The 17,741-nt window shown below is 49.8% G+C and overlaps 1 protein-coding gene across 1 annotated transcript; it reads left to right on the forward strand.

The window, feature by feature from the left end:
- Nucleotides 1-265: 265 nt before the first annotated feature.
- Atmin (ATM interactor) lies at nucleotides 266-17,255 on the forward strand. Its single transcript, XM_032887420.1, has 4 exons — nucleotides 266-606; nucleotides 9,545-9,670; nucleotides 11,370-11,569; nucleotides 13,118-17,255. The coding sequence occupies exons 1-4, from the start codon at nucleotides 283-285 to the stop codon at nucleotides 14,910-14,912; spliced, it is 2,445 nt and encodes an 814-aa protein (XP_032743311.1). The 5' UTR covers nucleotides 266-282; the 3' UTR covers nucleotides 14,913-17,255.
- Nucleotides 17,256-17,741: the final 486 nt, after the last annotated feature.

Here is a 17,741-nt window from a genome sequence, read left to right on the forward strand (position 1 = left end):
AAAAAAGGTTAAGACTAAAAGCATCCCTTTTATTCTATCCAGCTGTTGCCTGAGCTCAGGTCTCTAAGAAGAATAAAGTGTGGGTCTATGGAACCCATCCAATTCACCTGTTCCCCAGCACTTGGGACTTCAACCTCCAACACGCGCTCGTCGCGGCCGGCTGGGGGCGCTGCGGCCGACGTCCGGCCGGATGCTAATGAGCTCGGAGGCCCCGCCCCCTGCCGGAAGTGGCTGCGGCGGGGGCGGGCACAGTGAGAGGGGCCTGGCGGCCGTGCGGGAGCCATGGCGGCCACGGAGGCGGCGGCGGCTGAGTCTGCGGGTCCGGCCCCGGGTGTCCCGGTCACGCCGGCGAGCACGCGGGGAGCCGCCGCCGCCTCAAGCCCGTGGAGGCCGTCGGAATCGCGACTGCAAGGCAGTCGACCGCGACTGGCCAGGGCTCGGGCCGCGGCCCCGGAGCCACCGGCCCGGGAGCTGATCCAGCCGTCTGTGAGCGAGCTGTCCCGGGCTGTGCGCACCAATATTCTGTGCACTGTGCGCGGCTGCGGCAAGATCCTGCCCAACAGTCCTGCGCTCAACATGCACCTAGTCAAGAGCCACCGACTGCAGGTGAGCGGGCCGCGGCGGGGGCGCGGGATGTGCGGGGTTTGCGCGGTGCCCAGCCACCTGCGCCCGACCGAGCACGGCGAGAGCGCGGGGCGCGCACACGCACGGAGCCAGCAGCTTCTCGGTGGCGTGCCCACAACACCTCAACGAGCTGCCTGTTTACCTGGGTGCGGAGGATGAGCGACAGGTGATGCCGCCAAGGCACCCTGATGCAACCCTACAGGCTTTCCACCCCTCCCATGAAACTGCCGGTGGGTCCTACCTGGTCATTCAAAAGCAGCTGCGGGTTGAGCTCCGGGCACTTGAGCTACAAGTTTCACAAGGTTGCTAAGATCAACTCTGAGCAGGAATGAGACGGGAGGGAGGTTTCTCCCGTGGATCTGTAGGAGGAGGTCCACCGGTAGAGTGTGTGACGGTTGTCTGACCCAAACCTCCCCGTGTTACATAAATGGGGACGGTGGCTTTCAAACCTACGTTATACTCTGGAAGCTTGGACAAAATCAGATGTTAGGACCCCATGCCAGACCTGTTAAGTCACAGCTTCTCAGCTTTTACAGTAGAAAGCTTCCTTCCACCATCAGATCTCTGTGCCTCCAGTGCTCCGACTGGAAAACGCAAGTCACTGAAAGCAGTTTTATGCACGTTTACCCTGGTTAGATTTGACTCATTACTTCGGGTTGCAGCATCTATCTGACCTTCAGGTAAAGCCACCTAGGGCATTCCCCCGAGAACTCCCCAACAGCGGCTTTGAGGTTTTAGTCTGTCGTAGGGCAAATACATGCGTCGTTCTTGAAGGGATGCCCTGCCTTTACTTAGCACCTGAACACAAGAGGCAACAGTGATCTCAGAGAAAGGTCAGTCAGGAAATGTCAGCAGGGGCATGCCGAGGAAGTTCTGTGTAGAGGATTGGGCCTTCCAGAACACACAAGTACAGCTCATTGCTGACTTGGACCTGCAGTTTTCTGTTTCATCCTAAATGTTAACTCTTCCTCACCATGATTTTGGTGGACGGAGTGTGCCTGTAAGAGTTCCACAGCCTAATCGCTCAGTTCCTAACTATTACAGTCAACAACCATAACCTGCCTTCAGTGTAGTCTCCGTGACTGAAGGATGCATAGCCCATGTCCTCGGATAGGGCAGGCTGACCTCAAACTCACCATGTAGCTGAGGATAACCTTGAATTCTTGATCCTCCTGTGCTGATAGCAAGTGCTGAGACTGCAGGTGGGGGCCATTATTCCCATTTTTATTCAGTGCTTGGGATCAAATCCAGGATTTCATGAATGCTGGGCAAGCGCTCGTCTGAGCTCCATCTCCATCCAGGTGGTTTCTAATCACAAGACAAAGCTGCCTGTCGGTTGGTCTGACCAAGGGCTGGCGTCCTCAGTGTTGGCTGCAGCGACTCTAGCCAGCATTTCTTAGCAAGGTATTTGTTCTTTTCTCTGTTGGGAGCACTGTACCCCCAAAACTTGGTAATGTCTTGGATGTGGAAAGATGCCACTGGCTGTGGAGAAGTGATGTGATGGTGTGCAGTAGATTCTGATAATGGTTTAAGTGCTCAAAGCTTAGAAATGCACAAGAGGCTAGGTATGACAGGTGACAGGAGGAACCAGTCTGAGCCAGTACAGGCTTGGCTTGGTTTAGTTGGGTTCAGTTGGGTCTTGCTATTTAGCCCTGGCTAGCCAGAATTCACTCTGTGGACCAGAGGACCCTTAAACTTACCAGGAATGTTCTCGCCTCCACCTCCCAAGTGCGAGGAATGTGCTCCACCATGGCCCGCTCTAGCAAATGTGGATATCAACAGTCATAGTTTACTCAGATTTGAGTATGTCAGTACCAGAGTCCTCTCTGGCCTAGAGCCTGTGTGTGAAGTAAGTCATCCTTTCCAGAACCGTCATTCTTTTTTCAGATTCTCTTATCTGGAGACAGCAGTGAACAGGCTGGTCCATTCCTTAACCCAGATATTGGCAACAGAAAGATGGGCTGTGGGAGATTCCAGCTTTGTCTCTGGAAGCTTTGTTTAGCAGTATTTAAACTGCCTCAGGGCTATGGCTGCTGTTTCCCTGTCAGGCAGCTCACTTCCTCCAACCTCCGCCTTGGTAACCTCAGGGCCCACAGCTCCTAGACATCTGTTGTCTGATGGAAAGGGAGTCTGTTTTTTTCTAATGAAGGGGCCTGTGTGACATAGCCCTACCTTTGTGGTAAGGCCTCAAGGTAGCAATTATGTGTACCCTCAAGCTGGCCTCTACGGAGAGGCTCTTGTCAGTTCAATTCTTGACATGTGTTATTCTCAAGATATTATTAGGAAAGAAAAGAGTGTCATGAGGACAGACAGTCCCCAGAAAGAAGGCCCTATGAGTGTGGGGGAGCAGGACTGATCTCTCCAGCCCCATACTGGCTGAGTTTCTTCAACTCAGTGGAAATCCTCATTGTCCTGGCTACAGCTACTTGAGTGATTCTAATTTTGTTCCCTGTTTTTCTGTTTTCCTGGCCATGATAATTTTTCTCTCCCCTACCAGTGGTTGTATGGTTATTATATTCTAATCTACCCCGCAGCCTAATACCCAAGCCCTTCTGAAGGTTGGCAGATAAGGCTGAGGAATTGTAATCAGATTTTGGTTTGATGCAGGTTCTCGAAATAAATGTTTATATTCCACGCCCTGAAAGGAAGTGTGGACATGTCATCAGCCAGCCGTGCCTGCAGTGGGCTTGGCAGAGAGAGGGAGTGATGATGCAGTGAGGAGAGAGCTAAAATGATCCGGAGGATGAGTGGGAGGAAGTAAGCTCTGCCTGGCTGCTGGAGAGGCATTTGAAAGCAGGGAAGGGCACAGGTGGGCACTCCAGAGCCTGTCATCGAGTGGCATTTGGCTTCTTAAGGCCCAGCGTATCGATCCTGTGTTCTGCTCCAGCCAGGGATATGTGTTCAGTGGCTTAGAAAGGTTGCAGTAGGTTGCTCCATAAACCGTCTTATATGATGACGACTCACTTTCCGCTTAGAGTGGGCTCCTTGGTGCTTTCGGCAAGGATGGTGAGTGCCAGAGAGTTTGCGCCACCATCTGGTCTTCTTGACTCTACTCTTCAGCCCCACACCCTTGGCCCACCTTTTTCTGTTCTTTAAAGTCTTTTTCTTTCTTTCATCTTTGTGCATGCGTTCATGTCAGAAGTATGGACGCTTACAGAGGCCAGAAGCCAGCGCTGTGTCGTTGTGAGCTTCCAGCTGTCACGTGGGTGCTAGAAACTGAACTCTGCAAGAGCAGCCACTGCTCTTAACCATCGCGCCACCTCCCTGCACCACCACCCCCAGTCCCACTCCTTTGCTCTGTCTTTTCTCCAGTCTTGTTTTGTGGAGGCTTTGTTGTGTGGTGTAAAGAGCCTGGGGACTCACTCCTGCTGGCAAGTGCTTCTCACTGAGCGACATCCTTGGTCCCCACCATCTTGGTTTTGGGGACCATCTTCTCTTTTGCAGATTCCTAAAATATTTAAATATTACTATTTAAATTTGTTATTTTTAATATTAGTAATGATAATGTTACTTTAATAAAGTGTCCCCACGTTTCCATCTGAGAGAGGAGTGTTTGGCTGGGAGTAGAATACCCTACAAGCAAGAAGTAGAGCTAAAGGAGCCACCAGCAGTGGGGAGAGTCAAGGAGTGAGAGAAGGACGTGTGCGAGGGGAGTTCGGACTCTCATGGTGTCCTCAGACGAGCGCATGTCTGACTTGCAGAGGAAAGGCTACCATGGCTCCTGTTGTATGGTGTGCAGTTGTCTCCTCTCCCCAGCCAGCCTTTCAGCTCACTGGCTCAGAATGAGCAGAAAGAAACCTCAAAGGCCTGTGGGCACCTATGATAAAGAGGGAAGTGTGGGGCGGTGGGTGGCTGCCGGGGCAGAGGAGTTTAGCTCCATTTGCACGAGGGATATGGTCTCAACCCTACATAATCCTCACTTCCAGGTCTGGTGGGCCTGGTGAGCGTGACACACAATACGCAAGGTCACATGGAACATTTACTGAGTTCAGAAAACTCAGAGCCAACCAGTACCACAAATGGGAAATTTAAATTACAGGCTGAGCACCTAAAATGCTCCAAATCCAGAACTCTGACCACCAACCTGAGGCTCGAAAACCTTCCAGTTTAGGAGCATTTGGGGTTTTCCAGCTAGGGACACTGAGACAGTGAAGTCTGTGCAGATATTTGAATCTCAGTCAGTTCTGGTCCCAAGCACTTTGTAAAGGACATTTTGGTGTGAGTTCCATTAGGTGTAAAAGCAGTGCAAGAAAGGGTGGGGACCTGAGTGTCTCAGGCCAGGAAGGTGTGGACATGGTGGCACAGGGAAGCTGCTGAAATGGACCGCACAAGGTGATGGCACAGTTGAAGGGACATTTTAAAAATATTCATCTGGGAACAAAATTTAACATTTTAAAATTATTTCTAAAATACTAATTAAAAGATATAGGGGTTGGGATTTAGCTCAGTGGTAGGGCACTTGCCTAGGAAGCGCAAGGCCCTGGGTTCGGTCCCCAGCTCCGAAAAAAAAAACAAAAAAAAAAAAAAAAAAAAAAAAGATATAGCTCAGTGGTTAGGAGTAAGTTCCGATTTTACAGCGGACTGGGTTCAGCTCCCAGCACCCACACAGATGCTCACACCACATGCAGCCCTAGTTGCAGGTGACCTGACGCCCTCTTCTGGCCTGCATAGGCTTGGCATGTTTGTGGTATGCAAAAACTCGTGCATACACACACAGTACTTCAGAATAAATATTTTTATTTTTTTAAAGATTTACTTACTTATTTGATAGATAGATAGATAGATAGATAGATAGATAGATAGATAGATAGATAGATAGACACAGTATTCTGACTTCATGTGTACTTATACACAAGAAGAGGGCACCAGATTTCATTATAGACAGTTAATGAGCCACCATGTGGTTGCTGAGAATTGAACTCAGGACCTCTGGAAGAGCAGCCAGTGTTCCTAACCTCTGAGCCATCTCTCCAGCCCCAGAATAAAATTTTACATACATACATACATACATACATACATACATACATACATACATACATGGCAGAATATCCAGGATGCCTCTTTGGGCACATTTAATAGCTTGGGACCTGATGAAGGAGACAGCTCGTGAATGTGATTTGGCAGAAGGAACTCCACCATGGACATGTGAATTAAGGAGCTGGGAAGCACCTTTCAGTTGAACATTCTGCTATGCGTCTCCTCTCACTGATAATAGTTCAAACGTTTCCCATTAAACAGATGATCAGAGGCCAGTGCTTCCAACCTGTGGGTCCTGACCCCCAAATATCAGCTACCCTGCACGGCAGATATTTACACTACAACTCCTAACAGTGGCAAAGTGAGAGTTAGGAAGTAGCAACAAAGTCATTTTACGGTTAGAGTTCACCAGACAGAACATGAGGAACTGTGGTAAAGGTCGCAGCCTTAGGACCTTCACAAGGTAACTAAGGGAACTCGTTTATGATGTCAAGTCTTTTGGCAAAAGCAGAAGTGCAGGGCTGTAGAGATGGCTCAGTCGGACAATAACAATAAAGAGTAAACAGCAAAGGTGAAGCCTGGAGCTGGAGAGACGGCCTGTGACTAAGAGTGCTGCCTGCTCTTGCAGAGGACCGGACTGTGGCTACTAGCTCCCACATGGGTTCATTCACAGCCCTGGGAACCCGGGCTGTCCTGGCCGCAGTGGGTACTGCACACGGGACAGACACACACAATACTCATAAGTAAGAATAGTTTTAAGGTCATAAGGGCAAGCCGTAAAGTAAAGCTGTGTTGCAGAGTGGGTAGTGCAGAAGCAAAAACAGAAAAAGGCAACTGCGGTGGCAGCTTAGAGGGATCGGGAGGTCCTAGAATCATGTACTTTGGTTAAACAGGGACAGATGAAGACTTTTACTGGAAACAAGAGAAAGGAGACTTCTGTGGGGGACCACCTAAATATGATAATGAGTATGACTTTCTAGACCAGCAGTTCTCAACCTGTGGGTTCAGTCCCTGTTGGGGGTCAAATGACCCTTTCACGGGGTCACATACCAGACATCCTACACACCAGATATTTAGGATTGATGACAGTGGCAAAATTACAGTTATGACGTAGCAACAAAACAATGTTATGGTTGGTGGTCACCACAACATGAGGAACTGTACAAAAGGGTCCCGCATCAGGGGTTGAGAACCACTTCCATAGACAGTGCTGTGACATGGTCCTGACCAGTGGACCATCTGAAATGGACAGTCATGTGACGGAGTCTGAACAAAGCAAGCGTCCTTCCCTCTCAGCGAGTGTGCAGTCAGTGAGGCCACAGTACCTGTGAGAACCTGGGGAAGACTTGGGCCAGCAGGTTGGTAACATCTCACACTGAGTGTGCAGCAGACAGGGCGCTGTGCCTCTTAGCAGGATGCTGGGGGAATGGGATTTCTAGGTGGTCTGCAGCAGCTGCCACCTGACCCGCCACTCATTTCTTTCTCTGATGACCTGGAGACGAGCAGGCCATGGCCCACCCCTCCTTTACAGCCAGCTGGGAGGGGTCAGACAAGAATTAGGTCTGAGGCCAGCAGGAGTCTGGGGCATGGGTAGCCACACAGAGGACCTGGACTTGATCCCCCATAGAACCCAAGTAAAATGCCTGGTGTGGTAAGGTAGCATGTGCTTGTAATCCCAGGCCTAGCAAATTCCAGACCAATAAGAGAGACTCATTCCTGAGGGTGTCACCAAGGTTTTCGCTAACCTCCACATATAGAATATACACATGCGTTTAAATTTTTTAAAACTCCCAGTTGACATCGCTTATAGCCTGGTGTGGTGTGTGTGTGTATGTCCAAAGAGCAGGCTGACTTGAGCCTCAGAGCCATCCCAAGCAACATACTAAAAGCCATGTCTCTTAAAATACTTTACATTTTATTTGTTTTTATTAGTCGTCATAATAGTAGGGGTGGCTTGCTTGTGTCGTCAGAAGACAGCCTTTAAGAAATGGTGCACACCTTCTATCATTGGCTCTGTGCCTGGTTAACATGGACGGGCACCTCACCTGCCCAGAATTAAACAAAGAAAGAAATTAGTAAAACATTTTAAAAGCTGGACAAGGTAACACAAACATTCCAGGCCACTTCTGAGTATGAGCCTGAGAAGTTCAAGGCTAGCCTAGACCACTCAGTGAGGCCTTATAAAGGAGAGTCTGGGAGGAGAAACCAGATATGGCAAAATACTGATTAAGAAAAATTGAGTTGCACTTAGCAAAAATTTACCAGAATTGGGAGGTGGCTCAGTGGTTACTGCTGGCAGCTCACAGTCATCTATACTTTGTAACTCCAATACCAGAGTTCATTCTGAGACCCTTTAGGTCTCAGTGGGCACCAACCACACAGAATGCCCATATACATAAAAGAAAACAGAAGGGTTAAGAGAAAGGGTGTAGGACCTTGTATTGCTCATTATACCGCAAACAGCCAATGCCTACAATCAGACTACTGCTGAAGCTACTTTAGGTGACAGGATATGATAATCAGATCCAAGTCCCAGCTGGGAACACAGCTACCCTTGCCTAGTGTGTGAAGCCTGGGTCAGTCCTCAGTACAATGGAGGTGAGCAGGGAGGTCGTCACATAGTGTCTATAAAGTACATGTGATGCACGACCCCGTGGGGGCCACACCTACATTAGTGCTGGCTGGGAAGGGAGCCGAGAGGAACACTGGAGCTCCTTAGCCACCAGCCTGGTGGAGTCAAAGAGCTCACGTTCAGTGGGTGTATCAGTCAGGTTCTCTAGTAACTGGGCTTACAGAATGAATCTCTCTGTATGAAGGGGATCTATTGGGAGGACTTACAGGCACAGTCTAGCTAATCTAACAATGGCTGGCTGTGCACAGAAAGCTCAGGAATCAAGTAGTTGCTCAGTCCACAGGCTGAAAGTCTGAGCCCGTCTTCTGTATATGCTGGAGTCCCAAAGAAGTAGGCTCCAATGCCAGTGAAGGAATGCTGTGCTAGCAAGGGGAGGGCAAGCAGGCAGAGAGCAGAGGCTTCCTTCTTCTTTTTTTCTTTTTTTTTTTTTAATTCTTTTTTTTTGGAGCTGGGGACCGAACCCAGGGCCTGCGCTTGCTAGGCAAGTGCTCTACCACTGAGCTAAATCCCCAACCCCTGGCTTCCTTCTTCTATGTCCTAACATAAACTTCTGGCAGAAGGTGAGGTCCACACTGAAGGTGTGTCTTCCTACCTCAGATGTTCAGACTGAGAATGGATACACCCATTTCAAACCTAGCAAAAGATCCCTCACTGCTGTGCCCTCCATTTTTGGATTGCAGCTCATTCCAGACATAGTCAAGTTGATAACCAAGAGTAGCCATCACAGAAAGGGACCATGTCTCCGAAATATAGGATGGAGGGCCAGTGGGACAGCCCACCAGGTCAAGGTGCTGGGCTGTCCAGCCTAATGCCCTAAGGGCAGTCCCTGGATACACAGAACAAGAGACTTTTACAAATTGTCCTACATGTGTTCTGTGGCACATGCATACACATACTAAATAAATAAACATGATTCTTGAAAGTAAAGATTAAATGGAGAATGATTTAGGCCTGCTGTTGACCTCTGACTTTTATACATTTGCACATCATGCATGTGTGTGCAGACTCATTCACGCAGTAAAAACTGGAAAGCCACAGTGCTCCCAGTGAGGACAGTATCCTCTCAGGCTGAGACTGTGATGAGGATGACACCCAGGAGCAAGGGCAGCCTGACGTGTGGGGGCTGGGAGGGCCGTGCCCGCCAACAGCCTGCCATGATGAGTTTTGTAAGACAGTCGCTGAGCCAAATGTGGGGCTGCACCTTTAATTCCAGGCAAAGCTTTGATTTCGAGGCCAGCTTGGTCTACACAGAGAGACCCTATCTTGAAGAAAGAAAAAAAAGATGGTAACTGCTGGATTTTACTTTTGCAGGATGGCATAGTAAATCCAACAATAAGAAAAGATTTGAAAACTGTACCGAAATTCTACTGTTGTCCAATCAAAGGATGCCCTCGAGGCCCTGACAGACCATTTTCTCAGTTTTCTCTGGTTAAACAGGTATGTGACTGACTGCACTTTGCCAAGGTGTATGTGTTAATTACTTTGCTGTTACCATGCTAAAGCACTATGACCAGGCTGGAGAGACGGCTCCGTGGTTAAGGGCAATGGTTGCTCTTCCCGAGGACCTGCGTTCAGTTCCCAGCACCCACGGGGCGAAACTTACAAAGATCTATAGCTGCAGTTCCAAGAAATCCCACACTGCTGGCCTCTGTAGGAACTACACATAGGCTGTACATAGACATACATGCACATAAACTACCCAAACACATAAAATAAGGATAAATGATTTTTTAAATAAACAAGTAAAACACCGTGACTGAGGGAGGCAGCTTATAGCAGGAAGTGATTGTTTGACTTACAGTTCCTCAGGGAAGTGAGGGTCCGTCATGGCTGGAAGCAGGCAGCATGACTGGAGCAGAAGCTGAGTGTTCATGTCTTAAACTGCAAGCAGGAAACACAAAGAGCAAACTAGGAACAGCACGTGGCTTTGAGCCTCACAGGCCATCCTCAGGGCCATACGTTCACCAAGTTCTCCATACCTCCTAAGCGTAACCAGACAGCCAGCAGTCCACTGGGGAGCAAGGATCCGAGTACCTGAGCCTCTGAAGCCATCAGACCAGCACATGCATACAGATGGCAGAAGCTCAGTGCGTGCCGTATCTGCTGAGCAGGCATAAGCAGAGGTCGAAGTGTGAGTTCTGTGGGAGCCTCCGCCCAGGTCCCACACTGGTTCCTCAGTCAGCGTGGGTGTAAGACGAGGCTTGTTCTGGAGTGAAAGGCCCATACCCAGGTTTGTAGAGGAAGGAACACAATCCAGCCAAGAGTTAGAGCATTTATGCTGCATACCGCTGAGGAGGTGTGCCTCTGAGGGCAGCAGCAAGACACAAGGCCAAGAAGGAAGAACATTTGGAAGGCCAGAAAGGCTGCTGTCTTGTGAGCAGGAAGGGATCCAGCTACTGAGGAAAGAGAGATTGGAGACGAAAAGATGGACCAGTGGCTAAAAGCACATACTACTCTTGGAGAAGACTAAAGTTCCACAAGAGTTTAAACAGAAATGAAGTGGTTCCTACCGACTGCCGTCCTGGGGACACTGCAGAGAGAGAACACTGTCTTAGTTAGGGTTTCTATTGCTGTGACCCAGAAAGCAAGGTGGGGAGTAAAGGGTTTGTTCAGCCTACACCTCCAGGTCGTAGCCCATCCATCACTGGAGGAGGTCAGGACAGGACTCAAGCAGAGCAGGAAATGGAGCTGACGCAGAGGCCAGAGGGCACTGCTTACAGGTTTGCTCATCATGGTCTGCTCAACCTGCTTTCTTGTAGAGCCCAGGACCAGCAGCCCAGGGATGGCCCCACCCACCGTGGGCCAGGCCTCCCCATTGATTCTAACAAGAAAGCGTCCTTACAGCCTGGTCTTACTGAGGCGTTTGCTCCTGAGGCTCCTCCCTTCAGATAACTGTGGCGTAGGTCACAGTGACATAAACCTGGCCGGCACACTGTACACTCTCGCCCACAGCACCTACTGTGTATGAGAATCTGAACACACGGGCTGCTCCCAAGGCAGCCTGCCCACTGTGCATACGGAGAGGCATATGTTAGACTGAGGTTTGTCCACTGGCAAATGCTATACCTGTGATCGTGGGGAAGCTGGGCGTGTGGGTGGGTCTGAATGCGAGGCTGCCTCTCATCGTTCTCTGCAGCACTTTATGAAAATGCATGCAGAGAAGAAGCACAAGTGCAGTAAGTGCAGTAACTCCTACGGCACCGAGTGGGACCTGAGAAGACACGAGGAAGACTGTGGCAAGACCTTCCAGTGTACGTGTGGCTGTCCCTACGCCAGCAGAACCGCGCTGCAGTCTCACATCTACCGGACTGGCCACGAGATCCCTGCAGAACACAGGTGAAGCCCTGAGAGGGGCTGTGGAGTAGCTGTGAGGAGTTGGACATGGGACTTCCTGAGCAGCCAGCCACAGAGGGGGCAGAAGGAACAGGGAAGGGACCTGTGGCTTTAAAAAGGGTGCTTGTGGGATAGCAGCAGGAACAACGGTAGAGCCCCAGGCCAGGACCTCTTTATTTTTTTATTTGAGGCTGGGCCTATTGATTACAGGTGTGTCCTCCTGGGGCAGCCCGGGTGCTGGGGTCTCAGGGGTGTGCCACAGTGCCCAGCACAGCCTGAAAAGCTGATCCGGGTGCTTTGTGGTTTGAAAGATATTTTATTTTTACCTGTGTGTATGTGTGTACCAGTATGTGTATGTGAACAGCATGTGTATGCGGGTTCCTACAGAGGCTAGAAGAGGGCATTGGAGCCCCTGGAACTGGAGTTACTGGTGGTGTGATCGGCCTGATGTGGGTGCTGGGAACCAAATTCAGATCCTCTGGAAAGCAGCTAGTGCCTTAACCACTGAGCCACCTCGCCAGCACACGGTTCCTGGTGCTCCCTTCCTGTGCCCATCTGAGAAGCTCAACTTCAGGCATCTTCTCTAGAAAAACAGATTGCTGAGAGCTCGGCGTTAGACTGTGACTCGTGTTTCCTTTCGTCTGTTTACCTACAGTCTGAGGTGCTGAGGATTGGCTCGGGGACCCTGAATGCGGAGCAAGGGCTCAGCCCTGAGTCACTGCCAGTCCTCATCCTTTCTTCTTTGACACCAGCCCTGGACTCTCTCTGAACCTGAGGCTGCTCTTACACATCCTGCCTAGCCTGGGTAGCTAGAACTAGAATTACAGAGTCAGCTTTAAATTTCATTTTAAAATATCAAATTTACATTTGGTGTGGTGGCTTTCTGCTGTAGGTGTGATACTTATAAGCTTCTTGATCTTAAAGTTCCTGATTTTAAAGATCTATCCTAAGGGAGATGATGGCTCAGTGAGGACAGGCTCTTGCCTTCAAGCCTGACAACTGAATTGAGCCTCAGGACCCACGTGGTAGGAGGAGAGAACCGATTCCTGTGAGTTGTACTATGTGTACTGCTTTAAAACTCCAAGTTGAGAATGGAGTGCATTTAACACATTTGTGAAATCCCTTAGGAGAAGCAGGAAAGATCCCAAAAGTTAAGGCCAGAGCTAGAGTAAGTCTCTGAAGAGAGGTTTCCAAGTGCAAGCCTAACTCTCAGCACAGCCAGAAAGGAAGCATGGCCACCGTCTGAATCCCCCCCTCCTGTGGGAAGTGGCACTGAGTAAGGAAGACATGGTAGGGTACTCAGTGAAAGCTACCCTTCGGGGGCTGGAGAGATGGCTCAGCAGTTAGGACAGCTTTCTGCTCTTACAGAATTCCTGAGTCCGGTTCCCAAACAGCTCAAAACCACCCATAACTCTAGCTCCAAGGAATCCCAAACCCACTCCAACCTCTGTCGCCTTGTACACATAACTAACACAGACACACACGCACGCACGCACATGAATAAATATGTCATCTTAAAGTTGAATTGATTTTGCTGTGTTCTGTTTCCAGAGACCCACCTAGTAAAAAAAGGAAGATGGAAAGCCAAACGCTGTCCACTAAAACCATTGGACCACTGGGTGACCAACCAGCCCCTCGCCAAGATGCCAATGAGCCACGTGCTTCGGAAGTGAAGCTAGCAGCCTCACTTGAAGACTCTTGTAGCTCCCACACCAAAAAGCAGAGCTTCCCAACACCTCCCAGGTGCCCCCAGAAGCTGCTTCTACCAAAGCCCAAGGTGGCTCTGGTTAAACTCCCAGTCATGCAGTTTTCCCCCGTGCCTGTCTTTGTGCCTACAGCGGACTCCTCGGCCCAGCCCGTGGTGTTAGGTGTGGATCACAGTTCTGCAGCGGGTGCTGTGCACTTAGTACCCTTGTCAGTAGGAACCTTGATCCTCAGCCTGGATTCAGAGGCCTGCTCTCTGAAGGAGAGCCTACCTCTCTCAAAAATTATCAGTCCTGTTGTCGAGCCAATGAATACAGGTGTTCAGGTGAACTTGGGCAAAGGTCTGTGTCGTCCTTTGCAAGAGGGCGGGAGTGGCTGTCAGAAGAACAGCATTTCCTCAGCCAACGTGCAGACAGATCTGTCATATGCCTCAGCCAGCTGGATACCCTCTGCTCAGTGGCTTGGCCCCGACTCCTCCGTGTCATCGTGTTCTCAGACTGACCTGTCCTTTGATTCTCAAGTGTCCCTTCCTGTTAGTGTCCACACCCAGACGCTGGTGCCCAGCTCCAAGGTCACTTCATCCATAGCTGCCCAGACAGATGCGTTTATAGACGCCTGTTTCCAGCCTAGTGGGGTCTCCAGAGAAACCCAAACCTGCAGGATACAAAACCGCACAGATGACCCAGTGCCAGTGGGCCACCCTGGGCTGTGTGGGGACATTTTTGAAGGCGTCCATTCGTCATACGGTGTGCCCAGCGACAACATCATGAGTAGCAGTTTAGTTGCAGAGACAGTAACTCACAGTCTGGTACCTCAGAGTGACCCCAAGATCCTAAGCCAAGTCGTGGAGAAGTCTGCGCCCGTGTTAAACTTCAGTGCCCAGAACAGCATGCTTCCTTCACAAAACATGACCGATAACCAGACCCAAACCATAGATCTCCTGAGTGACCTAGAAAACATCCTGTCCAGTAATCTGCCAGGCCAAACGCTGGATAACCGGAGTCTCTTGTCTGACACAAACCCCGGGCATGACGCCCAGCTCCCATCAGGTTCAGCGCAGAACTCCGGGATTGATTTTGATATTGAAGAGTTCCTCTCAGCCTCAAATATCCAGACTCAGACTGAGGAGAGTGAACTCAGCTCCATGAGCACTGAGCCCGTCTTGGAGTCCCTGGACATCGAGACACAGACTGACCTCTTCCTGTCTGATCCCTGCACACAGCCCTATGGGCTCAGGGCAGGTTCGGGTTTCCTGGGCCTCGAGATGTTTGACACACAGACCCAGACAGACTTGAACTTCTTCCTGGACAGCAGTCCTCACCTGCCCCTGGGCAGCATCTTGAGACACTCCAGCTTCTCCATGAGCACCGACTCCTCTGACACAGAAACCCAAACGGAAGGGGCCTCCCCAGCTCGACATGCACCCACGCTGGAGAGCAAGGTCCAGCTGAGCAGCACAGAAACACAGACCATGAGTTCTGGCTTCGAGCCCCTGGGGAACTTGTTCCTCACCAGCAATGAGACTCAGACAGCAATGGATGACTTCCTTCTAGCTGATTTGGCCTGGAATACGATGGAGTCCCAGTTCAGTTCTGTGGAAACCCAGACATGCGCAGAGCTGCATGCTGTCTCCAGCTTCTGAAAGTGCAACCAGGCACCCCACTCCTTGTGGGCTTAGAACATGGGGACAGGGACAGCGGCATGGACTGGGGTGCAGTCAGTGGGGCAGCTTTTAGGTTCTCTGCAGTTCTTGTTGTTTTGTACTTGTGAACACAGATTGGTGTGCAAATGTGAGTGTATTATAAAGTGTAAAGTGTTGCTCTAAGTGTCGCCTGCGTCTGCTCCTGTGTAGCCATTCTATTTTACACTGTAAAACTTAGACCTGTCTAGTTAAAGCCTAGCTTACCAGGCAGTCGGGTGCAAGCTTTGCAACTGCTTTAACTGAGGAACGGCACACTTAAACGGCGCCTCAAACGCTCAGACAACGCTTGTGTGGCTGCTGACTCCTGAGATACCACCACCTTGCCTTGTCACGTCCCTCTGACTTGGAAGCACCAGGGGAAGCCATAGCTGTCTTTAGCTTTTATGACAGTTTTTAGTCTCTGCTGTCTCTTCTCTCCCAAGCTGTGACTGCTGGCAGCTTTGTGTGCCGTCCTTCTCTCTGTGAGGTGACCAGCCATTGTGAGAACAGCGAGCACTTAGTGTAAATAACAGTTCAGTAAGAGGAAGGCATCCAGCCGGTGGAGATGTGCACTGTGGAAACCCGTCGTCTTTTTTTTTTTTTAAATCTTGGGCTGATCCTGCTTCATGGAAAAGCTTTTCCCTGCTCTCTTGATAGTGTTGATCAAAAAGATCTCTGTGACCAAATCTGTGGGATTGCCACTTGACAGACAGCAGCCAGCTGTAGTCACACAGTGGCTAGGTGGTAGTTACTGGTTGACCCCAGAGCTTCTAGCTCTCTATAAATTGGGGTTCCTGTGACTCCCCACTCTTTGTGCTCGGTTGATTTGCTAGAACTCAGGGATACTGTTTCTGTGAAGGGTTAGAATGGGTAGAAAGGGGGCAGAGTACGTCCATGGCTTCTCTAGGCACAACACCAACCGAGTCTGTGTGGTTAGCCTCGCAGAAACCTTCCAAACCCAGTCTTGCAGGGTTAATGGCTCCTTCGTTGTGTGGGTAGAGAGTTAACTTAAACCATTAGTGATCAACTTAACCTTGAGTGTTACCCTTCCCAGCTGCGTTGGGAGGTAGGGATGAAGCTGTAACTATCCCAACCTTTCAGTCATTAGTTATGCCTTGGTCTCCCCTGTGACTTGTCCCCATCCTAATATTACCCGGAAGCTAGCAGCTACCAATGACCTCATAGCAAGCAAAAGCAAAATATGTTTCCGAATGCTTTGGGTTTGGGGGAAGTTATGTGCAAATACACACTTTACATCACCACCCCACAAACATCCTTCCTGCTCCACAGGAGACCGTGGGCCTACCCGACTGTAATGTACTCCGAGACTCTCTAAGGATTAAAAAGGAAAATGTGGGATGAGGAGAAGACCTTTCTGCCCAGCCCCCTGTCAGTATGCTGCACTTCGAACCTTGACAGGAGAAGCAGGGCCCTGAGTCTTTCCTTCCATCCACCCCCATCTTTTCCTTGGCTCAGGCAAACAGATGATATGTACCTTGAGACTACAACTGTAGAATAGATCCATCAGTAGTGTGCTAACCTAGAGCCTGTTAGGATACATTCTTTAAAGAGGAAAAAGTCTGGAGACCAACTGCTCCAATAGATAAAACACTCTCATTCTGAGCGGAGAGTGAGGTCTAGCATGCCTTGGGGGGCTCTCTGTGCTAAGTAGATCATGGATTCATAGCTGTTGCCCAACTCGGAGGCAAATCAGAATGAGCACAGCCTGGGGACCCTTTCAGTCTAGCCTGGAAATCCCTGTTCTTTCTGTAGCATAGGTTTGTGCTGCCACAAGCTGAACCTTCAAAATAAAACCTAAGGGGGCTGGTGATGACTCATTAAATAAATTGGTATTGCTGCTGTCCTGTCCCATTCACCCGATGCAAAGGACTCAGTAATGGGCTAATAACACACCCGGCAGAGGAGTGCAACCCAGGAGCTAAACCGTGGTTTTGGTCACAGTCGTCTGTGAATGTGAGTTTCAGAAGAGACATAAAGCCTTAACTTAGATTTTCTGTTGTGTTGGAATTGTCGCTGCCTTAACGCTCAAGCCCTGTTTAAGCCCTCCGGCCCCGGGAGAGGTGCATGTGTGCTCGTGGTTCTTTGTAAATAGAAGTGCAGTGATCTATGGCTTTAAGTTTTTGTGTCTGTGGCAATGTGTCTTTATATATAGTTACAGGAAAAAGAATGGAGCATGTAACTGTCCTTCATGTGCAAGAACTGTTCCCACCAAACCTTAGTTACCTGAACTCCCCTAAGGTTGTAAACGTGAATTCAGTGATTAAAGAGAATTCTACACCTTTCTGTGTGGGTTTTGTCTACACTTACGATGCGAGTCTGTTGCCCTTTTAGTGAACTTGTGTATTTCAGAAGATGGTAATGAAATGGTTGTGCCCGGTTACTTTCACGAAAAGACAATGACACTTCCCTGAGCAGGTACCTGAGGGATGAAGAGGTGGCTTGGTGGTTCGGACAGCTTGATGCCCTTCCCAAGGACCCAGTTTGATTGCCAGCACCCATATTACAACCAGCCGTAGCTCTAGCTTCAAGGCTTTGATGCCCTCTGGACTTGGGAGGGAGGACACCCTACACATGTGCATACACGACATTCATAAATTAAACAATAAAAGTAGAAGCCCAGCACAGTGGTACCGGCCTTTAATCCCAGCACTCACAGGCAGAAGCAGGCCAGTTACTATGAGTTCAAGGCCAGCCAAGTCTACTTAGTAAGTTCCTAGGAACAGCCAGGGCTGACTAGTGAGACCCTTTGTCAAAAACACATCTCTTTTG

This window comes from Rattus rattus, chromosome 17 (genome assembly GCF_011064425.1).
Source record: "Rattus rattus isolate New Zealand chromosome 17, Rrattus_CSIRO_v1, whole genome shotgun sequence".
Taxonomy (NCBI): Eukaryota; Metazoa; Chordata; class Mammalia; order Rodentia; family Muridae; genus Rattus; species Rattus rattus.

Excerpts from the sequence above, each read along its gene's own strand:
- Atmin (XM_032887420.1), top strand. The coding sequence starts at position 283 with ATGGCGGCCACGGAGGCGGCGGCGGCTGAGTCTGCGGGTCCGGCCCCG. Across the intron at positions 9,671-11,369 it reads AGTTTTCTCTGGTTAAACAG|CACTTTATGAAAATGCATGC; the intron begins GTATGTGACTGA and ends CGTTCTCTGCAG. Across the intron at positions 11,570-13,117 it reads GAGATCCCTGCAGAACACAG|AGACCCACCTAGTAAAAAAA; the intron begins GTGAAGCCCTGA and ends TTCTGTTTCCAG.